A 26625-nucleotide genomic window follows, 5' to 3' on the forward strand; every position below is an offset into this window, starting at 1 on the left:
GGGGTGTGTGTCAGCCACTGGGGTTGAAATATTCAAATGGTGTATTCAGTTACCTTATAAAATAAATTAGTACTTCCTGTAATTATTATATTTGCATTCTAAGAAATGAAGCTTTTAAAAAATTCCTACTGAATATTAAGCTAGATAAAAGTGCCTTCCTGGCCGTGGTCACTCGTCACCACTTTATTTTGTTTTGAACGATTCTTAGTGATGGTCCAAGCCTTCAACTTTGCATTCCTGCAAGGAAAGCATTTATCAAAGTCCTGCTCTTCTGTCCTAACAGTTGCTCCGTCACACGTGCGGCCTGGGGAATGCAGGGTCCTTCACAAAAGCCCTTTCACCATAAAAAACCAAGTGTTTCAAATCTCTGTCAAACTCAATGAGGCAACCATGTAATAGCTAGCTATAAATTAGTTTAAAATCCGAAAAAAAATTGAAACTACCCATTTTTCAGAGATACTGAGACAACCACATGGAAAGAGCAAAACAACCAATTGATTTGAAAACCAACCAACCAAACCAGTCAAAGTCCCCCGGTCTCGCTCGGTGCATGTGCCCTGGCCTAGGGAATCCAGACCAGGAATTCAGGCCTGCAGCGCAGAGGCCTCGGGCAGCAGGGAAGCAGGTCTGCCATGGGCTGCGGGCCGGAGCCTCACCTCACTGCTCTGGGTGAACCGCCCCTCGTGGCCCAGCCCACCAAGTGTGCCGAGTCCCGAGTCTGCTTTTGCACAGATGCTTTTCCAAAGGCGCAAGGCCACCAGCCACGGGGAGCGAAGGCTGTGCCGCCCTGGAAACCGGCTTCTCCTCCGATCTCCGTCACGCCACGCGGGCGCTCTACTGGGGTCCACGGAACCCACACGCCACGGTGCCCGTCCCGACCCCACCAGTGCTACGCTTTGCTCACTCCACGTGGGTGACGGGCTCCCTCCCCGGGTTCCAGCACCTGCCGTGCCCTGGGTCACAGCCAACTGTCACGTGGGATGGGGAGGGCAGGCGTCCCCCATGTGGCTCAGGACGGCCCCCAGCCCCGTCTCCACCAGCTTCCTCTGACTTTTGATTCATGTGTGTTGCGTAATGAGGATTTTTTTAAAAAGGAAAAGCCGTTGGTTTTTCTTTTCTATTCAATAGAAATGTCCTGCAATGATAGTGAATTGAATCTCACATGTACGCAGTGTCGGTGAATTCTCATAACTCTCCCTGCCCTGACTTTACGTCTTAAGGCGGCCGGCTCTTCACCTGCCAGTTCAAAAGTGCGAGCGTCTGCACAAGATGGGCGGGCATCGCTGTCACCTGCGGTCCCTCTGCCTGGACAGAGCCCGCCCCCCACTGGCCCTCCGAGAGCAGCGCACGTGGACCTGCCTTCCCAGGACAGAGGACACTTCTTGGGTCGGACCTCAGCTTGCCGTGCCTGCGGCCGTGGCACACAAACCCACCCACCTCTTCCGTCTCTTCCCTGCACCCCGCTGCCCGGGCCAGCAGCGCAGGCCTCGCGGCCCAGCCTATCTACAGCCCTGTGGCCTGCGGCTCCCCTGCAGTGTGCTCGGGGCGTCCAGTCCTCCAGCAGCAACACTGCGCTCAGACTGGAACCCAGTCCGGAGCGGCCCTGGGCGTGGAGCGCGTCCTAACGCTAGAACAGAGCCTCGTCTGCCGCACGGGCTCCCAACAGCCTGGATCCCGTGCATGCACCGACCCTGCTCCGACTGGGGCCTGAAAGGGAGCATGTAGCTTCAGCAGTTGTTCAAAGCCCATCCAAGGTATCCTGGCAGCCCTGCTCATGACACATCACCTGCCTGCTCAGGTGCCCATGGGGCCCAAGCTGTCCCCGCCCGCCAGGGCAGGCGCCGGGGACAGAGCAGGCCCGTGGCCCCCGCCCGAGGCCCCACGTGCGCAGGAATAGCCGGGACTGCAGCCACAATCAAGACAATTGGACGTCAGGCCAAGTCCTCCACAGGAGCAGAATCAGTGCTAAGAGACTAAAGGTTACTCAGGGCCATATGGATAGGACACAGGTCAGGAACACTGAGAACAGTATTAATATTATGGTGTAATATTAATATTAGTAGCGATGGACAGCGGCATGCAGGTAGGAGGAAAGTGGAGACGAGAAGAGAGGTGAAGGGACAGAGTAAAAACTCACATCTGGGTGGGGGATGGCGTACTGTCCCTGGATCGTGTAGGCCTGGAGAGAGAGAGACACCGTCAGCTCGAGAAGCGGCAGCCATGTGTCCCCCACCGCGGCCTCCCCTGCGGGACGAGGGCCCTCCTCGGGAAGGGCTTTCCTGCAAGCAGGCCCCGGGCCCTCTGGTTAAGGCCTTCCCCCTTCACGTAGGAGAGGCGACGCTCCCAGGGCCCGGGGTGCAGAGATTGGGGGCAGGGTCCTGGCATCGAGCCTCCCCCCGGGTCCCTCGGTGGCTGGAGCTACAACCAGACACATGGTGGGGCGGGGGGGGGGGAGGGGAAGGGCCAGGCAGCCGGCTTCCGACTCTCACTCCCTTGCCCCTCAGCTGGCAGTATCTAAGAACGAGCTGGTGACCCTCGCTATGAGTCACTGATTATTGACCCTTTGAGAATTTAAGCGGCTATCAGAGTAAACACTTTCAGGACATATTTACTCCAAGAAACCCAAACAACAAAAGAGAAAACTTTAAAAGTTGACTCAAAACCAATTTTGGGAAGGCCAGATTAAGTAAGAAACGCACCCAAATGAGCCACAGGTTGGCCGATCGCCCTCCAGCCTCGGAGGACGGGCGGCCGTTGTGACTCGGGGGCAGCACGCTCTTGGCACAGCTCCCAGAGGGGGCTTGTTTTGCCTTCACCGTGTCACTTGCCTTCAAGACAGTGACTCGGAGTAGCCGCAGCGTGTGTGTGGGCCCCGAAGCCTCTCCCACCGCCCGCCCCGCCTGCCTCAACAGTCCCTCAGCCAAGATGCTTCCAGAAACTCACAGCCAAAAAACAAACAAACCACACAGAGTCGAGGGAGAGTAAAGACAAAGACTTGCCACTGGGACTCGGTGACGTGGAACGTGCGGCACCAGCCACGCTAGGCCTGCAGGTGGGGCAGGTGCAGAGCCCCCGTCTGGGGGAGGCGCGGGCACCTCGTGGGGAAGGAAAGGAACCTGACCAGAAACAGCACGCATCGGGGAGGCTGTGCGTGCTCGGGGCCGTGGGACGCCACCAGGCACTGCGCCAACGTGTCCCCGAGCGTGACAGGCCCTGGGACAGTGCCGCCACGTGCTCCCCGACTGGCCGTTCTTTATCCCAGACACTTTCAGTTTCTGACTTATCTTTTCATCACTCGGGTGTTATGGTTTCTAGTTCTACTGGAAGTGCACGGACCGCCTACCATCGTCTCAGGGCAGAGGTACAGACAGACGACAGGTCACAGGTTCCGTCTGGATGAAATCTTTATGGACCGAAACTGCTGGGATGGCAAGAAGTGCCTCTCGGCAGCAGGGGCGTGCGGGCATCTTCCCGGGGACAGGGGGAGGCGGGAGGCTCTGAAGCCTGGGTGCGCAGCGCATTCTGCACGCGGGCAGGGAGGGCCCGGGGCCTGGTACAGTGACCCCTCTGCCCGCTACCTGCAGCGCTGCGGTGACCCTCCTGTGACCCTGTCCCCCACCGACGACCAACACTAGTCAGTCGCTGGCCACACTACCTGTCCCTGGGGCGCAGGCGCTGGGTTAAGGTGCTGAGCCCCTGTGAAGCCCACGGCGGCGGGGCCCTCGCGGTCCTGACTGGGGGATGGGTGATGCCCTGCTTTGCCGGCCGGGGCGGGGCTGGGATGGGCCCGGGAGGCTGCCAGGCTCTGCCTCATGTTAACATGCCTCCCCTCTGAATAAAGCCAGCGCTTCTCCATGTGGAATCATCGCGGGCTTGCTTGCTGGGGCTGAGGCCACGCAGGTAACTCACCTGCCGCTGATCACGGATGCACGGCAGGAAAGGAGCTCTGAACGCGGCGGGCCGTCTGCGGCTGGCCTGAACCACGGGGCCGCTGCCCCCTCCCCCCGGGGATTCGCCACAAACGCTGCCGCAGGAGCTCAGACCCTGCCCTCACCTCACGGGGCTCAGTGGGAGAGAAACCGGACAAGGTTCTTTTCCAGAGCACAGAAAAACGTGGAAAGTTTGCATTTGCCTCTTTTCCTTCTCGGCCCTCCCGTCCTGGGTCACCTGGGAAGTCTCTGTCCTAACTCTCCCTCGAACAAGGCACACAGCACTGCCACCTGGACGCAGAGCTTCTCCTGGTACACTGGCCTGGCCTTTGCAAAGTCCCTCAACCGCGGCTGCCGTGACCCTGCTGTGAAGGCACAAAGCGAGCTCCTGGCGGACGCCTCTGAGCCCGGTGCCCAAGGGCAGAAGACAGGGCACGGCCCCCCTGTCGGCCCCTCCAGGTCCCGCTAAGCCAATCACTGGCCTCAGACAGAAATCTCCATGACCCCTGGTTTCCAGGCCCTCCCTGGCAGGAGAGAAAGCTCAGGGGCTCCCACCAAAACAGCAGGTGTGTGAAGTGGCCACGGCCGGCCTGCTGGGCCTGCGGCCAGCGTGGGGCAGGGTGGAGAGAGAGGGTCGTCCCTGTAACGGGATGCCCAGCTGGCCTCCCCTTCATCCTTGTCTCTCCCTCACGTGCTCCTGGGGGGAGCTCGTGTGTGGAAAGTTGGGAACGTGTATTTCAGGGGAGATGGGGCCAGTTCTCACAGTCGTAGTTGCCTCAACCAGGAGTCATAAAACCCCTGGTAACGCTCGCAGCCCTTGCTGCCTCCGAGCTTCCTAAAAACACCAGGAAGCTAGACTCGGGCGGTGCTGCCCGGCTGAGCAGGCCTGAGCCCGGACCAGGGTCCTCCTGGGCCCAGACGCCACAGGGCGTCCGCCTTGGCCCTTTCTGTCCGCGGACGCTGCCCGGTGGGTCTCTCTCGCGGTGGCCCGCATCCACCCCAGGGCCGGCTGCGTGCCGGGAGAGCTCTGCGTCCAGCGTGCGCGGGGGACACGTGCACGTGAGGAGGGAGAAAACCTGAGTGCACTAACGGGCAGCGGCGGGGGCTGCAGTAAGAGGCTGAGGTTGGCAGTGGAGGCCGAGAGCGGCTCGGCTCTTACCTGACCACCTGCAAAAATGACAGGGGTGGAGGCGGGCTTTGGGCGGTAGGGAATGGTGGCACCTTTCGGTGGGGACTAGGAAAAGGGACAGGAGAGGGAGAGAGAGCGTCAGAGCAGCTTCGCAGCGGGCAGTCGTGAGGCCTCCTTCCGACCCCCCCCCCGCGCCCCCGCCCTCCCCAGCCCCCAGGTCCGCCAGGGACCACCGCCCTACACACAGCCGCAGCAGGAGGCGGCGGGTGGCGGGTGAGGCGGGTGGACGCGCCCCCGCCCGCGCCCGCGCCCCTCCCCAGGCGCCAGCACAGGCGCCGCGTTCTGAGAGGGGCGGCCCCCTCCTTCAGTCCTCGGGAAAGAGCCCCCGGGGATTCGGTGCCAGTGCCGGGGCTTCGCGTGGCCTGGGCTGACGTTCAGTCGGCATAATCACAGGAAAGTGAGAAACATCCAACTTCACTGTTTAAGAAAAGAGCCATCATTTAATGCACCTTAGAGTCCAAATGAAATAGTCCACAGCTGTGATGCAATTCGCTACAATTTCCTTTCATTATTCTGTGTCCAAAAGTATAGGATTCATATCTTGGGGTGAACGATATTCTCAAGCACCAGGAGTCGGCCAGATTCTGATGATGTCAACCAGACCCCTTGGTCAGAAGCCATCAGGCCCTCCCCTGTCCCCTTGCCTGGGTGACCGTCTTCCCTGGGAGCAAAATCCACAGGGCTGGGCCTGGGCTGTTGTCGAGAGTCCTGAGTCAGCAGCACCACCAGCCAGAGACAGAACTTAGGGACCAGGGTGGCCTGTCTTTGCTGGGACTTCCTGCAGCCATTGCCCACCCAGGCCCAGCCACCAGGCAGTGTGACCTCAGAGTGACCCAACCCAAGACACACACAGGGAGGTGGGGACAGCAGAGGGGTTGGCAGCTTCAACTCTCAGCCCAGGCCATATCATGCGACCTTGTCCATGCTGCGTGCCCTTGAACACACTGTGTGACCTTGGATGTGTGCTGGGTGACCTTGAACACAGTGTGACCTTGGCCTGCTGTGTGACCTTGTGGAGAGCAAGAGGGGCTGCTTCGAGGGCCTGTGTGCTGACCGCGTGTGGGTGACGCTGGGCTCCTGTCCTCCCGTCTCCGGCTCGTCTGAGGTCGTGTCCAGGCGCCTCTGCAGCGGGGCTCTCTGTGGTCTCAGGGCGATTAGGGGTCACTGGGCAGGAAGCGTGACTACCCTGAGTGACCGTTTCCGCTGCGAAAGGAGGACTCGGTCCGCTGCGAAAGGAGGACTCTGCTGCTGACCCCACTCCATCCCTTAGCTGGGGGGTGGGCTCCCCACTTCTCAGCCTCAACTGTCACCTTGCTCCATGGTGCACTCCGACCCCGCCGACGGCAGCGCCCGCCCTCCGCTGGCCCTGATGGCCATGACGCCCGGTTCCCTTCGAGCTGACCTCTGGTGGAGGGAGGCCTTCTGAGCACACGCCCCCCCACCCAGGGCTGCGGGCCCGACCCTCACATTCTCCACCGATCCGCCACTCCTCGAGCAGCCCCTCCCTCCTTTGGTAGTGATTTCATGGGCGGAGCCCCCCACCCCAGAGGCCGAAACTCCAGTCACTCTTCATTTAACTTCGGACCAGGGGCTCCTAGCTGCGGTGACGCTTCCTCCCCCATAAGTGGCTGCTCCGGCCTCCGGGGGCTTCGTGACACCAACGGCAGGAGGCTTCGTCCCCGTCCCTCGAGGACCGATCACGCCTGCCCGTGTGCTTCAGCGTTCACCGTTTCACAGCCCTGGGGGCGCCAGCGCCCCACAGCCAACGGGGTCAAGCTCTCCTGTGGGGTCACGTCTGACCACAAACGTGGCACGAGCAAGGCCACGTGGGAGGGGTCCTGTTCTGACCTCGTCGGGGACACCAGAGGCGGCGTCCCTCCTGGAGCGGTTCACGTCACCCCGCCTCGCCCGGGCACCGCCGCCCACCAGGCCTCTTGGGCATCTGCACACCAGGGTGCCGGGCCCTGCTTGCTACCCACCCTCACGGCCCCTCGCGGTCCCAGCGCCGGGACTGAAGAGAACACAGATCCTCACCGTGACCAGCGTGTGGGGAGAGCTTCAGAACAAAATATCTAGAAAAATATTTTTGATTTCCCAGCATCATACTTCAGGAAAATAAAAGCGCTACAAATTTTTTTCTAAGGAGTTGGACATGGTGCTTTAACACCAAGTCAGATACAAAAGAGGGAGAGCCCGCCGCTGCCCCCGCCCCGAGGCTAATTCCTGCAGGAGACTGCTGTCACCTCAGGCAGACCCTCCGGCAAGGGCTCCGGGCACGGGGCGGGGGGCCCAGGGGGCCGGGCCACCAGCACAGGTATCGAAACCTTTCGTTTGAGGCACGATGACTTCATTTTAGCTTAAGAAAGACCAGCAAGTATTATTGATAGCTTCAATTAATCTTGCAGCAGTTTGGGTATTGATTGAAACTTCAATCTTGGGTTTTTCTTCCCTCAGATTTTCAAGAGAGGCTTTTCCTGCTCAGCTGTGCCTTCCTTGCTTCTCCTTTGGTTAATCCTTATGTTTACTTCTTTCTGTCTTCAAAGTTGGGGCGTTTTCGTGTGCTTTTCCTAAGTCCTGCCCATTGTACCTCGGCGGCGTCTCTGATGCCCGCAGGCTGGGCCCACGCAGTGGGGTCCTGTCCATGGCGTGGGCCTCTTCACTCCATCTGCATCTCCAGCCCGGACCTGGCCCCAGGGCACACCTGCACCACTTTTAAGGACTGACCCTTTGCTGAACGACCCTCACACCACGGACTGCTAACCCTTTATCCAACTCCAGAAATGAGGGGAGGGGGTCACGCTCCCCACGTTCTCCGTTCGCCCCCCAGGTCCCCAGTGAAGACGACCGACCCACCCGAGGTGGCAGGAGCCTGCACCCCAGCACAGCTCTCCCTCAGGCCATCCCTGAGGCCCGCCCTCACGCGGCCCTGACCACATGAAGCCTCAGGGCCCCGAGGCCTCCGGCGCTCAGAAGCCCCGGCCGGCACGGAGTGAGGGGCAGGCTGGCGAGGAGCCCCGGACTTGTGGACAGACTGTACCTCCAGCATGACCACACAGATCTGCTTGACACACTGGATGATGGCGTCGGGGGTCCCCGAGATGGTCACTGCCCGCTCCGTGGAGTTGGGCAGCATGTCCCCGGCCACCTGGACCTGGGCACCTGTGGACTGGAGAGACCAGGCGTCGGAAGGGACCCCACCAAGCGGGGCAGTGTGCACTGCAGCGGCACTTCCTGGGTGCCCCCGGGGGCGTCCAGGGCACAGCACGCCTTGGGACACCCCCCGACGCTGCCCCAGGTCACCCCCCCACGCCCTCTGCACGCTCCGTCTGGAGCCCCCGGGGCAGCCCCATCCAGCTCAGCCCGCCGCTGCCAGGGCGCCGCGGACCCGGGGCAGGGCGGGCACCGCGGACCTAGGGCAGGGCGGGCGACACTGGGTGCGGAGCGGCATCTCAGGAGGCAGGGTTTTTTTCAAATGTGTGGAATTCTCTCTCTCTGTGGAGTCTGAGGTCACAGAGAAAGACGGATCCCAGTCACAGGGCCTAAAGCGAGTGGCCATCTTTCCTGGAAGGAATCAAGCCTGGGGGCTGCCATCCTTTGGGGAAGGGAAGGCCTCGGGCTTTCCTTGGGAGAGGAACTTGTGAAGGTAAGGTGGGCCCCTCAGGCAAGCCCCACCCCAGCTGGGACGGCTCAGCGACTCTCAGGAAACGGGGCCTGGCAGTGGGAGCAGGGGCCTCCTGGGGAGCAGAGCCCGTGCCCTGGAGCCCAGGACTGGGTGGAGGGGTGCCACGGCCACGTCCCGGGAGTCAGGCCTGGGCTCCTCTGCGTGACGCCCGCAGCGGGGGCTCCCACGGCCACTCTGCCTCGTGGCTCGTCCCTCCCCTGCCGCAAGCTCTGTGCTGCAGGGTCTGCAGGGACCCGGCTAGTGCTCTGCCCTAGGGACATCCTGACCGCCCACGCTCGGCTCCCGGGTGGGGAGGGCTCGTTACCTCCCTGATCTCCTTGATCTTGGAGCCGCCTTTGCCGATCAGGGACCCGCACTGGCTGGCGGGGACAACCAACCTCAGCGTCACCGGAGGCTTGCTGGTGGCCGGGCTGTTGGTCATGCAGTTAATGATGTCCTGGGGAGGGAGAGGCACGTGCGTCGGCCGCAAGAGCCTAGCAGGCTCCCTGTCAGGGGTGGGGGAGACGAGGACGAGGGGGAGGCAGAAGCACGATGGCAAACAGCTGAGGGTGAACAGCAGGAGGACACGGTGGCCGGGCTGGGCTGCTCACAGGGGCTGCGAGGCCGGGCCAGCCTCAGGGGACGAGGTGGGGGGCGGCTGGAGAACACGAGGGGACCCCCAGGCGTGCACGTCTGTGCAGTCGCGCTGCTGCCGCAGGGTGGGGCGCAGACGCCCAGGGTGCCTGGACTCAGGGTCCGCCCTCTGTCCCTAAGGCCTGGCGGGCAGAGAGGGGCTTGGACAGAGGGGGATCCATTTGACAGAAGGACCTACTCCCCGGCTTGATCACCCTTCCAGTAAAGACACGAAATGCATCTCCGATAACTTCCAGCAATTTCAGAAATCTCGGAAACACATAAAAAGCTTAAGGTTGGTCTCTGACAGACGCACACAAAGGCGCACAGACACACAAATGCGCGTAGGTGTCCCGGGCCTGGCTCTCCCTGTGTCCGTCCACATCCGAGCCAAGCTAAACACACTGGGGGTCAGCTGCTGTGGACAGGGCTGAGGCCTGGACGTGGCCGCCTCACTGCCGGTGCCAGGCCTTCCCTGAGGACTCGTGGTCTGGGGGCAGGCCCCGAGGGACCGCTCAGTGAGGGAGGGGGGCCTTGGGGGAGGAGGGACCCTGGTCGGTCACCAGGTGGACTGGAGGGGGCAGTCCCCGGGGAGGCAGAGGGGCTGAGAGGTCCCCTCTTCCGGGATAGGGCTCCCCAGGGGTGCCCCTTACCTCCTCAAACTTGTAGGCGATCATGGCAAAGGCCTTGAAGATGGCGTCTGTCGGGCCCGTGATGGTCACGATTCTTTCTGGGCAGTTTCCTTCCGAGATGTTGATCCTTGCCCCGCTCTGGGAGGGAGATACGCAGACCCCAGAAACTGGATTAAAGCCTTGGGGCCGGCAGTAGGCTGGATCCTAGGGCCTACTGACCACCGGGGACTCGTGCAGGCTGGTGGCGCCCGAGCCTCAGCACCGATGGCCGGTCCTGTCCTACTGTGCTGGCTGTGACCCGGTCGTGACTGGGAGGGCACCTGAACTGCTGGTGTGTGCTTCGGGGCTCCGAATGGCCATCCCTCGCTCACATCCCTGCCATGCGGGGCTCCCGGCGGGTCCCGGCCGTGTGGGGCTGGGCGCAGAGCTGCTAGGAGGCCCTGGCCTCCTCCCTCCTGCCCTCCCAGAAACAGCACGCGGCTCAGGGCGCCAGCTCACCTCTTCACGCATCTTCTTCACGGTCTCTCCTTTCTGGAACAGAAGTTCAGACAAGGGAGGGGGTCACTCGGGCTTCCACCACAAGCACGGGAGGCTGGGCGCCCCAGCCCTCAAAGGTGGGCTTCAGGCCCAACATGCATGACTCCCCAGTTGGCCCGCTACCTCGCCCAGGGCACAGGCTGTGGGCTGGGCAGACCTGGCCCCAGGGACCCGATGCGGCTCCACGTTTGGCCTGGGCACCTGCTCCACGGGGCGGGTTTGCACCCGTCCCCTAGCCTCACCGCCGGCAAAGCGGGGACCAGGTCCTCGGGCGATCCCATGAAGAACTTGTGAAAAGAAGCCTGACTCTGAGCTCTGGGGGCTCCCCCACCATTCAGGGACCACGAGGGACCAGCGAAGCCAGAGACGGTCACAAGGAATGGGGGTGCGGGGTCCTGGCCCACCTCTCTCCTACACACACCCAGCTTCCAAACCAGCGCTCACTTTCCCCAGGGGAACGCTCCTTTGAGAATGGACTCACCACCACTCAGGCCGGAGGTGGGAGACTGCTCCCAGGAATGCACGTGGGAATTGGTCCTGAGCTCTCAAACCCGGGAGGAATGACTGGCCACCAGGGCAGGTGGACAGTGGGGCTGTCTCGGGGGTGACTCCCCAGCTCCCACAGGGCTGGAGAACGGGAAGCTCTGCGACCAGCCTCATGGGGGTGCAGCCTGAAGGCGACGGGGCAGGATTCCAGCGGGATCCCCACTGCTCGCCTGGCACGCACCGTGCGCGGCTCACCCCCTGCACAGGGCTGGTCCACACCTCACTGTGCCTCTGAGATACCCCGGTAGAGGCAGAGTTCACACAATAATTACCTTCCTGGGACTTCCCTGGTGGTGCAGTGGTTAAGAATCCGCCTGCCAATGCAGGGGACACGGGTTCGAGCCCTGGTCTGGGAAGATCCCACATGCCACGGAGCAACTAAGCCCGTGCACCACAACTACTGAGCCTGTGCTCTAGAGCCCGCGAGCCACAACTACTGAGCCCACGTGCCACAACTACTGAAGCCTGCGCGCCTAGAGCCCGTGCCCTGCAACAAGAGAAGCCACCGCTCACCGCAACTAGAGACAGCCCACGCATAGCTACGAAGACCCGAGGCAGCCAAAAAATAAATAAATAAATAAATAATTACCTTCCCGATGATGCTGCCAACTTCCTGTAGGAAAAGAATCACAGAAAGATGATGTCATAGAGCAGAAGGAGCATAAATCCTGTGACAGGTGCCGAGGCCGTCCAGCTTCCGAGTCATGAGTGAGGAAGGGAGACTGGACGGTCAGCAGGGAGCGGGCAGGCAGGCTGCCCTGCCTCTGACCGACAGACAGACAAAGAGAAAGAGAATGGCCAGCTGCTCCAGATAAACATGTCAACAGGTATCAGCCGCGCACTTAAGGCCTCAAGGAAACCCTGCGAGAAACGGATGAGAGATAAAGTCTCCCCCAGTGATTCTGGGACGCATAAAAGTGTAGCGCTGCTATTGCCACTTGACTGCTTTTAGGAAAGGCAGAACGCTGAGAGGCTCCCGAGCACCCGCAACGGCTCAGACGCGCTCCCGCCCAGCACTGCCCGTCGCGGCACCTCCCTGCCTGGGACAGACCCACGAGGCTCGGCCACGGCACCTCAGGGAGGCGTGGCCAGCCTGCTTCCAGCTGCAGAGAGCAGCTTCCACAATCAGACTCATCTTCCTTATTACAGTGAAGCCCTCAGCGATCACAGTGTCCTGGGGAAACGCCTCAGTTCTGCGAGGCCAGGAGGGCGCGTGTGCGGCAGGGGCTGTGGCAGCAAAGGGCAGCTGGGCACGGGGTGGTGGCCCCTCCGGCAGTCAGGGCGCCTCACCTCCCAGGGGCAGGGTTTGGTACTTGCTGTGGCAGCAGCTGCTGGAGGTGGGGCCGTGCATCTGACCTCAGACTGTCCTCCACGGTACAACCCAGCTCCGGACAACCTTGACCAAATGCCACCCACCCTGGGAGCAGGAAAGGCGGTCAGCATCCCTCCATCACGGAAGGGGAGGCTCTAGGTGTGAGCACCAGCTTCCGGAAATCTAGGGAGAGCAGTGCCCCAGGTACTATGCCAGCCCCTACCGTCCCCTGGGTTTCTCATGGTACAAACACCAGACAGAGGAGCCAGGATGAACCCTGTGCTATTGGACTGGAATAGGGGGTGTGAACTCAGGGAGCCCAGTTTAGAGATAAATATGCAAATGTGCGCAGACATAGGTGTGTACGATTCTACACACACCCACACACACAAGCGCACGCGTGCGCGCACACACACAAACACATATTCCCTAGCTCTGTCTGGGGCCCACAGTAGCCCAAAAGCCGTGAGCACCCCACGTGCCCACCTCTGGGCTCTAACACCATCCCACCATCCTCCACTCAAGAGAGTTGGGTTCTCTACAGAAACGGCTGATTCCAGGACCAGCAGGAAAGTAAGGATGAGCAACAGCGGTATGCAGAGAGGATGTGCAGCCAGAACGGTGGGGCCCCCCAGGAGGACACACGCCAGCTTGGTGGGGCAACCACGCCAAGTCAGGGACCATGTGAGCATCAAAACTAATAATGACAGTGCGGGGACAGCGTGGGGACAGCGTGGGGGGTGATGTGAACGAAACAGCAAACCCTGCGTCCAGGAAGCCATGATTGAAGCAAGGGTGGCACACAGGACGTTCACACAGCACCTAAGTACCCGCCAGCAAAGACGCCCTGATGACTGTGGAAGAGGAGTTGGGGAGATGCCCGGCAGTTGCCCCCCACCAAGTGACACCCTGAAATCTGGACTACCTGATAGGAAAGCTTCTGTGACACTCCTGCCAATGGTGAGGAAACGTCAGAAAAAGCCAAAGTGAGGGACATTCTTTCTACAAAAGAACTGGGTGGGAACTTTGCTTTCAAAGCAAAAGGCAAAGGAAGCGTGGGGAGCGCCTGTCTGAAGGGCAGCCCTGGGATGACCGGTGCACTTGAGTGGGGCCCTAGCCCCCTGGCCGGCACGTGTGCATCAGTGTTAGTGTCCTGGAGGAGAATGCCCTCGCATGTAGAAAACACACTAGGGCACAGGGGATGGGGTAGCAGGCGGGCAGCTCAGTCGCGAAAGGTTCTGGGAGAAACGTCATTTGGAGTCGGAGGTTGCTTAGAATTTAAAAGCCTCATATGAAACCAAGGCCCCCGCGGTGGGCGTGCCTCCCCGCCCCTCTCCCGCCCCCGTACCTCCCCTCTCCGGTGGGCGTGCGGTGGGCGTGCCTCCCCTCCCCTCTCCCGCCCCCCCGCCCCCCCCCCCCCCCCCCCCCCCCCCCCGTACCTTGCCGTGCATCAGCAGGCGGATGGTCAGCGTCACGTTCAGGCCACCTTCTGAGACCTTGGACTCCATCTTTCTTCCAAAATGTAGCTGGGGGTGGTGGCTCAAGGTGCCGAGGGTGCCGTGAGGAAGGACAGATGGGGCCCAGATGGTGTCACCTGGCAAGGGAAGGCACACGTCAGGTGACCGGGCCTGTACGACCGGGCCTGGGCGGGTGGGTGGGTCGGTGGGCTGCCGCCTTCAGCATCGCTGCTGGGGAAAGGCAGAGGCTTCCTGGGCACCCCAGTCAGCGCGAGGAAGGGCTGGTCCCGGCACTCAAGGTGTGGCACCTGTGGGGGCCTGGGGTACATGGCAGGGGGGTGGGCCTTGGGGAAAGCCCGCCAGCGAGTGACCTGGCATCAGTGCTGACTAACGCATGGTCCTGGGCCTCAGTGTCACCTCTGTGATGAGGGACTCCGGACCAGCTCCCTCAGCCGCTGGAGGGGAAAAGGGGTGACCAGCAAGCCTGGGGACCCCTGTGTGTCTGGGGAGTGTCTGCTCAGCTGTCACCTTGGGTCTGCCCATTTCCCACCACGCTGGTGCCAGAATCCTCCCCTTCACCCTTAAAAAGCCAGGAGATTACAGATCTGTGTTCCCTTTACGTCTAGTCGAGATTCCCTAGTTATCCTCGTTCTAAAGTGGATTCAGTCTCTATTAACTAAACGGCCAAACAGCTGAGAGTCCCCCTTTAGAAAGTTTTCAGAAGATGCCTTACATCCCATAGCACGGGTCCGCTTATTGTATCATTTCTGCAGTGTATCGGTTCAGCACTTCACCCTCCAGGCAACATTTAGGCTCCGTTTTAAGATTTACAGGCAAGGAATGGTCACAGTAGCGGACCTGAGGACGGCTGGAGAGCGAGGCGCGTGTGCCGGTGACTCAGCCTGACTGTGCGGAGGACAAAGACGAGAGGCCCCCGCCCAAGGTCCGCACAGGGTCCAGGCCCGAGTTCAAACGATCGGAGTGGCACCAAATAGACATGGCTCCCTGCCACGCAGACACCCTGCAGCAGCCCTGCAAAGCCCTTCCTGAGCTCAGGGTGCGTGCCAAGGCTCAGGTACCTGCACCGATGAACCGGACGGCGGGGGGGCCAGGCGGGGACGCCGCGCCTCCTTTTTAATTAGAAACATCTCCTCCAGGGTCTGGGGCCATCTGTTATGTAAATGTTTCCAGCCCACGGTGGAGAAAGTGGGTCAGCGAGCGCCAGGGGCGCTCCAGGCTGCAGGCTGTCAGCCACCATCAGTCACACGGGCCAGTGAGCGCCGGCCTGCTTCACGTGGCCACGAGTGGGCATCCCAGGCCTCTGTGGACCCTGGCCACAGAAGCATCCCCAGGGGCTGTTCAGGTCAACCGGACTCAGTACCCCCGACCCTGAAGAACCCACCCTGAGATGGCAGGCGAGGGGTGCCGGGAAGGTGGGGGCATCCTCTGGCCATCCCGCCAGGACCCGGGACACCTCCCATCAGAGGCCACCCCAAGTGTGCTGGGCCTGCTTCCCACCTCTGTGGCTGCCAGGGAAGCTCTGCAGGAGGCAGCAGCTGCACTCCTGTGGGTACAGCCGTCCACACCCAGCCAGGCGGCCAGTTCATCAGAAAAAGCCCTCCTGAGACTCACTCCTCCCCACACTTGGTGTCCAGAAACTGGCGGATCCCTCTCGCCAGCGAGGACCCCTCCTTCTGTCCTCCTCACGCTGGGGATTTAATGCACTTTACTCCACTTGATGAGAGGAAGAGGAGAAGCAGACACGGTCCCCCGACCCACCCCATTTGTTACCAAGTCCTGACACGGGGGCAGGGTCCGCGATTTATTCCTCTTTTCTAGTGTCTTGAGGAAGAAGCTGGTGGCATGGTTGTAAAATCTTACTTTTGGCCTAATACAGTGTTTAGTTCTATAAATTTCTCTCTACATGTGGCTTTCATTGCATCCCACAAAGTTTTATATTTGTGCTTTCTGTCCACTCATTCCAAAAGACTTAATTTCTCTTTTGATTTCTTTTTTGATTCATGGGATATTTTGACGTGTGTTATCGAGTTTTCAAATATTTGGAGATTTTCTAGATAGCTTTCTTCTGTTGATTTCAAATTTAATTCCATTAAAGTTAGACAGCATATCTTGTAATACTTGAGATATTTTAAATTGATTGAGAATTGCTTATGGACCAGACGTGGTCTATCTTGTGTGACTGGGTGGGATGCTCTACAGATGTCAGTAGAGCTAGACGGCTGGGCCTGCTTTTCTGTCCGCTTATCCCAATATTGGGTAGGGATGCTGACGTCTCTGACTGTGATTGTGGATTTGTCTGTTTCTCCTGCAGTTCTATCTTTTTTTGCTTCATGTATTTTAAGCTCCATCGTTAGCATCGTAACATCTAGCATTGTTACGTTCTGTGGATGAATTGACCCCTTTACCATTATGAAAGATCCTTCTTTATCTCTGGTAATATTCTTGGCTCTGAAATCTACTTTGACATGAATACAGACACCCGACCTTACTACTGATTAGTGTTAGCATGGTGTCTCTTCTTCCACCTCTTATTTTTAATTTATTTGTGTCTTTATATTCAAAGTGAGTTTCTTGTAGGCAACATATAGTTGCCTCCAAGAAACTTTTTAATCTTTCTCGACAATCTGCCTTTTAATTGGGGGTGTTAGGACGATTCACAGTGATTGTTGATATGGTTGAGTTTAGGTCTATCATTCCACTATTTGTTTTCTGCTTCCACCATCTGTTCTTCGTTGCCCCGTGTCTATGTTTCCTCTGCCACGTTTTGGATTAACTGCATACACTTTGTGATTCCACCTCGTCTCCTTCGTTCACTTACTAGTGTCCACTCTGGGTGTTGTCACCCAGGCAGTGGCTTCAGGGCTTAGGCACAGACCTCTAACCTGACTCAGCCCATGAGCTGTGGCGTCGCCGCCTGACGGGTGCAGGACAACCCGACAGCAGCGTGTTCTCCTTTCTCCTCTCGGCCTTTGCCCTGTTACTGCCACACATTTTAGTTCCGCCTATGTTATAGATCCTACAGTACTTTATTTTTGAAATTTAAACAGTCAATTAGGGATTGATCCCAATAAAGGGATCAATTAGGGATTGATCCCAATAAAGGGATTTGGACGATAACAAAAGTGTCTTTCATGCTCGACCATGTAGCTCTGCTATCATTTTTCTTCTACTGTGAGAATTTCCCTTGATATTTGTGTGGGGCAGGTCTGCTGGTGATGAGTTCTCTCAGCTTTGGGTGTGTCTGGACAGTCACCTTCTTTTGAAGCCTGTCACACCTGGTGCAGAATTCCAGGTGGGCCGTGCTGCCCTTCCCTCCTCACCGCACTGTGTCCGGAGGGGTCTACGGCAGTCTCCCCTTTGTCCTCTGAACGTAACCTCCTTTTCTCTAGCATATTTAAAGGTGTTTCTCTTAATCACTGCTCTGAGCAATTATGTTATTATGCTGTGCCTTGTGTTTTTGTTCTTGGGGCTTCACTGAACTTCTTGGATCTGCAGTCTTAGAATGTTCATCAAATTCGGAAAATTGCAGCCATTGTTTGCTCGAGCATATATTCTGCTTCCCGCGCAGGGAGGGCCTCCATCTGCAGGCATGTCAGGCTCTGCCCTCTGTCCCTGGGTCTCACTCCGTGACGTGCCATTTCTCCTCTGACTCACTGGATGGGCCGCTCTGCTGTTGACCATCCAGTGCACTTGGCATCTCGGCTCCTGCAGTGTCACCCCCAGAAGCCTGGCACGCGTCCTCTTCTGTGTCATCACGTCTCCACTGAACACACTCGACCTTCCTCTTGCTTCCTGAACACAGGCTGTACAGTCATAACGATGACATCAGTGTCCGTGTCCCTTGGTTGTGTAACTGTCATCGTTTCTGGGTCGAGGGCCAGGCAGTGGAATGCAGCCCTGACACCGCGTGACAGTGACGAGAGCGCTTCCTGTGTGGGTCACAGAGTGAGTGCTGGCGGCACCTGGTCACTTCCGGGGGCAGCACAGCCAACACCCACCAGCCAAGGGTGGAGGAGATCTAGGCGCTGCCTCAGACCAACCTGAAGGCCCGGCCCGTCTCCGAGCCGCACGGCTCTTCCCGATTTCACGGGCGGGATCCTGCACGTGGCCAGGGTGCCCTCCTCGGTTCAGTCCCATCTATGAGGAAATCATCCAAATCTGACCACCCGCTTCCAGTGCACGGGAGACACAAATCCATTTCGACTGCTTTGCTCGGCTCCTCGGCTGGAGGAGCCGAGTCACCTCGTCCCGCTGACGCAAAGCCTGAGGCTAGAGTTAAGGGAAGGGTGGCCGCAGGGACAAGGCCCGGGATGGGAACCCGCAGCCCTCCCCCCGCAGCCCGGGTCTCACATTTGCTCTGATCTCTCCTGTGCAGAAAGCCTGCAGGCGCCCTGCCATAGATCCCAGTGTCCTCAGCCGATGTCACCCAGCACCGGGAAGGGACCCTCAGTCCACATCTGTGGCGTCCCAAGGAAGGACTCCGGCTGCCCTGGTGTGGGTCCTGCACTGGGGTCACCAGGGGAACCAGGGCCAGGAGCTGGCCTCAACGCCCAGGCAGGGCAGAAGCAGCCACGTGCTACATCCGCGTGTAAGAGCGCCCCCTGGTTTTCAAGGGCACCTGCCCCAGGATGCCAGGCTGGGGAGATCTGGGGGGATGGAGGCAGGTTTTGTGACACTGCAATCCCCTGTGTCTACATAAAACCTCGTGTCCTTCCCTCAAGGACGTTGGGGCCACAGATGGGTGTACACTCAGAGCCGAGGGGCACGTCCAGCAACACGTGTCTGCGGACATTTCCAAGTCCTGCCGCTTGCACTTTGGTGGGGAGACTAAGGTCCAGGCGAGCGGTGGGGAGAGCGGGTCTCCCGGGGGCACTGCGATTCCCTTGGGAGGGAAAACGGGCCGACGTGACACTAGGGGAGCAGACAGAGCCTCACATTCGCTGCGCGGCTGGTCCAGGCTGCGGAGCCTGCCTGCAGAAAAGGCCAGCCTGAGTGTGGAGGAGCCCCGCTGAGCCCGGCCGACAGTGCCCCCACTCAGATCTGGGCAGGATGGGGTGGACGGCAGAATCCCGACGATTTCTAAACATACCCAGGCTTGTGTGAGTGGACTCTTCTCCGGTCAAAGGAAACACACACAGAGGGCGTGGCGTCTGTGCTGCCGTCGCTGGCAGTCGCGGGGCGTGCCTGCATCTGACGAGCATGCCCCTCTCCCGCTCCGCTGGCCCCGCAGCGCCTCTGAGCTTTCCGGCCTGCACTCTGCTGCCCCCACCAGCCACCACCTCTCGGTGTCCATTCGGGAAGCGAACATAAGGGCTATTCGACATGCTAACTTTATAATCAGCACATGTACAGATTCTGTTCACGTGTGTAAAATACACTCATTTACTTTTCACTTAAACCTCCTGGTGGATTTGGGAAGTCGGCATCAATGGGGGGCTCTGGGCAAACTGCTGAAGCTGTGTTTAGGAAGCGGCAGGAGGTGAGGTTACCTGTGATGTCAAGTGCCTGGTCCCTGCAGAGGGCTATGCTGCTGCTCAGCAGCCCAACAGGAAGACTCCTGAGAACGCCTCTGATGGCCCTCCAGGGACGCTTGCCTGGTGAAGCCACACGCCCCCCCGCCCCCCCACCCCGCTGTGGCACAGCCCTGCTGGATAGGGCACAGGAGACAGGGCGTCAAAGACCAGTACCAGAGCCGGTGCTGGCTGGTCCCCGCCCCTGTCCTTTCCTACAAGAACACATAAATGCAAGATGCAGGTTGAAATTTGCCTCGTAGGTAACTGGTAATAAATAACTTTGTTAATTCAACAAATATTTCCTGGGCAATTACTAAGCTCCAGGCACTGTGCTGTCCTACAAAGAGAAGTAAACAGGGCACCTTCTTGAGGGACGGACGGGCCTGTCAAGAAATCCTTATGGTGAGACAGGAGCCAGAGGAACGGGAGAGACACCCCCACCCAATGTGGAGCCCTCTGGGTGTCAGTCACAGGCCAGGCTGAGTCCTCAGGCAGCAGCACTTGGGGGCTGTCTGTGCTCCTGGGGGGAGCTCTGAGAAGGACTGTTGCCCCAACTCCCAGAACTGCTCAGAGGGCAGTGGCTACACAGTTCATCCCATCCCAGGAGGGTGGTGTACCTGCAAGATTCAGGTCTGGGAAAGGAGACACTGATGCACCTGGTATTCCAGGGCTCGGCTGGTGGCCTAGGGCTCACCTGGCCATCTTACGATGAGCATGGAGACCTTGGCACTGAAGTCGAGGTGTGTGTGTGCCACCCCTCAGAGCCCGATTCAGGAGACCCAGGTGGGCCTAGAAGCTGCATTTAAGGTTCTCCAGACTCCTTTTGAGCAAGGCCGTGTTTGGGAGCCACTGGTCATAATCCCACTCCAACTCTTCCCCCACTCGATCTGTTAGGAATTCTGGGAGGCTGCCAGTAATAGGAACGAACCAACCACATAACCCCGGGCCTGCTTTTCTCCTTTTGTGAAAGAAATCGGGAGGAGGCAGTGAGTTGGGGGCAGGGCAGACATGGGCGGTAACGGTGAGGAAGTGGAGGCAATGCCTCCTTTCAAGAGCACAACGCCTATGTTATATGTATATAATGTAATATCTGGGCAACACTGAAAAGTTGCACAAAGGGGATACTGAAAAACACTGTCAATAAGTCAAAATGGAATTATTAAAAAAATGTTGAGTAACCCACAGGAAGGCAGGAAATAAGGAAACAGAGAAACAAAACATAGGTAGAAAAAACAGAAAACAAAAAACGAAATGGCAAACTGAAGCCCTAACATCTCAATAATTACATGAAATGTAAATAGTCTAAATTTACCAATTAAAAAAACAGAATGGCAGAGTGGATTAAGAAAAATGACTCAACCATATGCTGTCGATAAGAAACTCATTCACTTCAAATAGAAAGATGTAAGCAGACTGAAAATAAACTGATCGGAAAAGATGTGTCACACAACCACTAACCAAAAGAAAGCAGGAGTGGCTATAGTAACACCAGATAATGTTGACTTCAGAGCAATGAAAATCATCAGAGATGGAGAGAGGCATTATATAAAGACGAGTCAACCCATGAAGAAGCAATAGCAAGCAATCCTAAAAGTGTATGAATCCAACACTAGGACAGTGACATATGTGAAGACTGACAGAACTGAAAGGAAAAATACAGAAATCCACAATTACAGCTGGAGATTTCCACACCGTCTCAGCAACTGAAAGAACAGCTAGGCAGAGAACCAGCAGGGATACAGAACTCACACCACCATCGACCAACTAACTGGACCTAGTCAACATTTACAGCACGTCTGGCACCAGCAGAACACACACAGAATATATACCAAGGCAGAACATATCCTTGGCCATAAGACAAACCTCAACAAATTTAAAAGACTCAAAATCATATGGTATGGGGCTTCCCTGGTGGCGCAGTGGTTGGGAGTCCGCCTGCCGATGCAGAGGACACAGGTTCGTGCCCCGGTCCGAGAAGATCCGACATGCTGCAGAGCGGCTGGGCCCGTGAGCCATGGCCGCTGAGCCTGCGCGTCCGGAGCCTGTGCTCCACAACGGGAGAGGCCACAGCAGTGAGAGGCCTGCGTACCGCAAAAAAAAAAAAAAAAAAAAAAAAAAAAAAAAAAATCATATGGTGTGTTCTCAGATCACAAAAGAATCAAACTAGAAATCAATAATAGAAATAACAGAAAAATCTCCAAGCACATGGAAACTAAAACAACACCCATTTAAATAATCCTCGGGTCAAAGAGGCAATCTCAAGGGTTATAAAAATATGTTGACCTGAATGTATAATGTATACCTGAATAAAGATACATACCTAAAAAAAATACAACATATCAAAAATTGTAAATCACAAGTAAAGCACTGCCTGGAGGGAAATTTATAACACAAAATACATACATCAGAAAAGAGAAAAAGTCTCAGACTAATAATCTAAGCTCTCATTTGAGGAATCTGGAAAAAGAACAAAATAAATTCAAGCAAACAGAAGGAAGGAAATAAGACAGAAATAATTAAAGTTGGAAACAGAAAAACCAGAGAAAATCAATAAAATAAAGAGTTGATTCTTTGAAAAGGTCAATAAAATTGACAGACTTCTAGGACGATCGACAAAGAAAGAAGACAAAACATCATTATAAGGAATGAATCAGGAGCTATTGCTAAGAACCTTGCATACATCAAAGGGATAACAAAGGAACACTAAGAACAGCTCTACACAAATAAATTGACTTAGATAAACTGACCTACTCTTTGAAAAAGACAAACTACCACAACTCATCCAATATGAAACTGATAATTTGAATAGCCCTACATAACTGTTAAGGAAATTGGGTTCATAATCTTAAAACTCCCCTGCAAAAATTCTCCAGATCCAGATGGTTTCACTAGAGGATTCTACCAACAGTTTTAAGAAGAATTAATACCAGTTCTACATAATCTCTTTCAGAAAACAGAAGAGAAGAGAAATAGTTTCCAATTCATTTGAGGAAGCTAGTACTAGCCTGATACAAAAATCAGTACAAAAGATGGTACAAAAGACGGTACAAAAGGAGGAAACGGCCCTCAAGAATATTGGTGCAAAAATCCTTTAAAAACATTAGCAAATAGAATTCATCAGTATACAATAAGAATTATACACTATGCCCATTCTTCCAGCGATGCAAGGCTGGTGCAGTATTTAAAAGTCAACTCGTGTAATCAATCATGTTGACAGACCTAAAGAAGATATCACTGGATTATATTGTGCAGAAAGGCACTTGACAAAATTCAACACCCACTCGTGATAAAAACTCTCAGGAAAAAACACAGGAATAGAAGGGAACTTCCTCAACTCGATAAAGAGCATGTACAAAAAGACCTTCGTCCAACATCACACTTAGGGTTAAATCCTTTCCCCTTAGAGCAAGTCACAACATCTCTCCTTTCACGGCCATTACTCACACAGTCAGGGGAGTTCAGTTAGTTCAAAAAGGCAGGAAAGGTAATGAGAGGAAAAGATAAAATTGTCCCTATTTGCAGATGACATGAACTACTTAGGTGTAAATCTAACAAAACGTGTAGGACTTATATGCTGAGAACTACAAAATGTTCAAAGAAATTTAAGATCTAAATAAATGGAGAGACAGAACACAGATTGCAAGACTCATCATAGTAAAGATGTCAGTTCTCTCCAAGTTGACATACAGCTTTAACATAATTCCTATTAAAATTCCAGCAAGAGTTTCAGAGATACAGACAAGATCATTGTAAAATCTATACGGAAAGGCAAAGGAACTAGAATAGCTAAAACAATTCTGACAAAGGAAAATTAAGTAGAAGGAACTGGTCTCCCCGATTTCAAGACTTATTATACAGCTGCTGTAATCAAGCCTGTGGTGTTGGTGGAGAAAACCAATGGAGCAGATACAGAACCCAGAAACAGACCCACACAAATATGCCCAACTGATTTTTGACAAAGATCTAAAAGCAGTTCAACGGAGGAAAGACAGCTTTTTTCAACACATGGTGCTGGAGCAACTGGACATCCGTAGGCAAAAATGGACTTTTTGAACTAAACTTTATACCTTATATAAAAATTAATTCAAAAAGGATCACAGACTTAAATGTAAAATGTAAAGCAACGAAACTTTCAGAAAAGAAAAGGAAAAATCCTAAGGGTCCACGGTAAGGCAGAGTTCTTAGACTCGACACTAAAAGCGCGATATACAAAAGGGAAACTGATAAATGAGATGTGTCAAAACTAAAGGCCTGTGCTTCGCCAAAAAAAAAATTAAGAGGATGAAAAGACAAGCCAAGACTGGGAGAGAATATTTGCAAACTACACACCCAACACGGAACTAGTTTAAAGCATATATAATGATCAAACTCAACAGTAAACACGAAACAATCCAATTAGAAAACGGGCACAAGACACAGACATTTCACCAAAGAGGATAGACAGGCGGCGAACAAGCACATGAGAAGACAGATGTTCAGTATCATTAGCCATCAGGGAGATGCAAATTAACACCACGGGAGGGGCCAACGCTCACGTGTCACAACGGCCACAGTAAACAGCAGAGGCCACGCCAAGCCCGGAGAGCAGGCGGAGCGGCGGGCAGGCCACTCGGAGGCTGCGGGGATGTGGCCTCTGCTCACTTGGAAGACGGTTTGGCAGTGTCTTAGAAAACTAAACACGCAACTACCATTCGACCTGGTGGTGGCACCCCTGGGCATTTACTATAGAGCAATAACAATTTATGCCCTCACAAAAGGCTGTGATTTTATCTGTAATTGCCAAAAACAGGAAGCAGCACCTTCATCCAGTGGCTGGTTAGCCAGTCACGGTGCATCCCTGCCAGGGGCAGCGCGACAGGGACCGCACACGCGGAACCTACTCCGCCACAAAGCGGAACAAGCTGCTGACGCTCTCAGCAACGGGAGGGACCTCGGAGAATGCGGCTGAGTGAAAAAAGCCAGTCCCCAAAGGTCACACGCTCTATGACTCCACTTACACAACATTCTTGAAATGACAAAATTACAGAAATGAACAGATCACTGCCTGCCTCGGCCTCCACTCTGCTGTCCTCCACCCAGCCTCGGTGGCCTCCCTTCCTGCGACAGACTGAGCTCCAGCCTGCCCGGGGTCTGGGCCCTTCTGCCGAGGGCACACCCTGCCAGGCCTCCACCTGCACCCCCAGCCGCTAGCGCCCCCTCTCTCCTGTGCCCCGTACCACCACAGCCCTGGCCTGCGGGCAGAGGACACGTTCATCTCCTTCATTCAACACGGAACCAGCAGTTCCCAGCGCCATTCCCGGGCCACCGTGAGCAGAAGCCCATTCAGTACCTACTTAAAGACGGGGTGAGCACGTGCAGTGGACACCAAGCCCAGCTCCATTTCTAGGGCCTCACACGGTACTCTGGAATCAGAATTCAGCGATTTCTAAACTCAAGTACTCATGGAACGTCCAAGATGATATTTCCATTTCTCCCCATCCACTCTCGTTCATTCACCTGGTCACCAGTGAGGGTCTGCTGTGTGTTGGCATGGGAGGGGCTCCCTGGGGACACACACAGCCGAGGGCAGGACGAGGCCCAGCTTCCAGGCAGAGCCGGGACACAGGGGCCTCCTCCCTCACGGCCAGCTGGGGACCCGTCCAGGCTGCATGACCTTACCCTCCTCCCTCCCAGGCTCAGGCTGGTTCGCAAACCCACCAGTTCCCAGGAGAGGGCAGAGGAAACACTCACGAAGGAACATGTCTTGTGAGGCCAACAAAGGATGCAGAAAGGTACCAGGAAGCAGAGCGAACCGCGGCCAACCAAGCTGCCCCTCTCTTCCACATTCTCTCTTCATCTGAGTTGGTCCAATTGGAAAAGTGAGTTTGTTTTCAATTTCATTGGTTTCTGATCTTGCTTTACTATTTCCTCCCTTCTGCTTGCCTTTTCTTTTCTTTTAGTTCCTTAAGGTAAAACTTGGGTAGTTGTTTGCAGACGTTTGCTCATGTTAGCATTTCATGCCATAGGTTTCTCTAGAGGCACTGACTTCCTTGATTCCTACCAATTTAGAGATGTGCGTTTATTATATATATTATATTATTTCCCCATATTCCAAAATATTTCCTAAATTCCTTTGATAGAGCACATTGACCACATTATTTAGAGGTGTGTGTTTTGATTTTCAAGTACTTTGAAAATTTTAAGATACCTTTGGTTACTGATTTCTAGTTCAGTTTCACTCTGGTCAGAATATATACTTTTTGTGATTTCAACTGTTTTAAGTTCGGTAGGCTTTTGGTTTTTTTACACAGAGCACGGTCCACCTTGGGAACACCCTGTGTGCCACGAACATGTCCCTTCTGCGGCCAGGTGTGGCGTCCTGCAAGGCCACTTGTCCCGTCAGTCACTGAAAGCGCAGTTGGATCTCCAACTACAATCGTGAATTTATCCTCCTCTCTGTTCTATCAGGTTCTGTTTCGTGTGTTTTGAGGCTCTGTTAGGTGACGTGTGTACATCTGGGGCGGATGTGTCTTCCTGGAGAATCGACCGTTTTACATTCACACGATGTCCTTCCTAGCCCAGTCACCGTCTCGTCCGGAAGCCTCCTTCCTCTGACATTAATGAAGTCACTGCAGCCTGGTTTCGATCAGTGTTAACGTGACGTATCTTTTTCTGTCAACCCGCCAAGAGCATTAGATTTCATGTTGGTGTCTTGCTGGCTGCACAGACTGATCTTGCTTTTTTTTCCACTCTGACCGTCTCTTACTTTTAACATCTGTTTACACAATTTACCTCTTATATTTCAGATTTAATAACTGTCAACTCTAATGTCTGCGTATGTGTATTATACGTGTGTGTTGTATAATTATGAAATAATTTTAGATTCATGAGTAGCTGCAAAAATAATACAGAGTTTCCGTGTACGCTTCAGCCAGCTTCCATTTCACATAACTGCAGTGCATTAGCAAAACCAGTAAGGGACGCTGGTCAAACACTATTACCTAAGTGGCCCCAGTCTGTACACGCCCTTCTTTTGGTGTATGGGTCTATGAAATTTTATCACGTGGGTAGATTTCCCTAACCACGCACACAAGTGGGACCACCATGCAGAGCTCTGTAGGTGGTCCCTTCATAGCCTCTCACTCTCCTAGGCAAGCCCTGATCTGTTCTATGTCGCTACAATTGTATCATTTCAAGAACTTCATATAAATCCAAT

The 26625-nt window shown here is 55.6% G+C and overlaps 1 protein-coding gene across 10 annotated transcripts in view; it reads right to left on the minus strand.

Moving 5' to 3' along the window:
• PCBP3 (poly(rC) binding protein 3) overlaps positions 1–26625 on the minus strand; it is a 213437-nt gene that overhangs the window by 13169 nt on the left and 173643 nt on the right. For 6 of the 10 annotated variants that reach the window (XM_060009752.1, XM_060009750.1, XM_060009751.1 and 3 more), the window contains 8 exons: positions 13879–14033; positions 11717–11740; positions 10543–10575; positions 10066–10182; positions 9105–9236; positions 8156–8284; positions 5020–5163; positions 2138–2179 (listed from right to left, as the gene is read on the minus strand). In XM_060009752.1, coding sequence (XP_059865735.1) covers positions 2138–2179; positions 5020–5163; positions 8156–8284; positions 9105–9236; positions 10066–10182; positions 10543–10575; positions 11717–11740; positions 13879–14033 — 776 coding nt within the window. The remainder of the gene's footprint in view (positions 1–2137; positions 2180–5019; positions 5164–8155; positions 8285–9104; positions 9237–10065; positions 10183–10542; positions 10576–11716; positions 11741–13878; positions 14034–26625) is intronic. The other 4 variants (XM_060009757.1, XM_060009754.1, XM_060009756.1 and 1 more) reach the window with 1 other exon arrangement.

The sequence above is a fragment of the Delphinus delphis genome, chromosome 4 (genome assembly GCF_949987515.2).
Source record: "Delphinus delphis chromosome 4, mDelDel1.2, whole genome shotgun sequence".
NCBI classification, from domain to species: domain Eukaryota; kingdom Metazoa; phylum Chordata; class Mammalia; order Artiodactyla; family Delphinidae; genus Delphinus; species Delphinus delphis.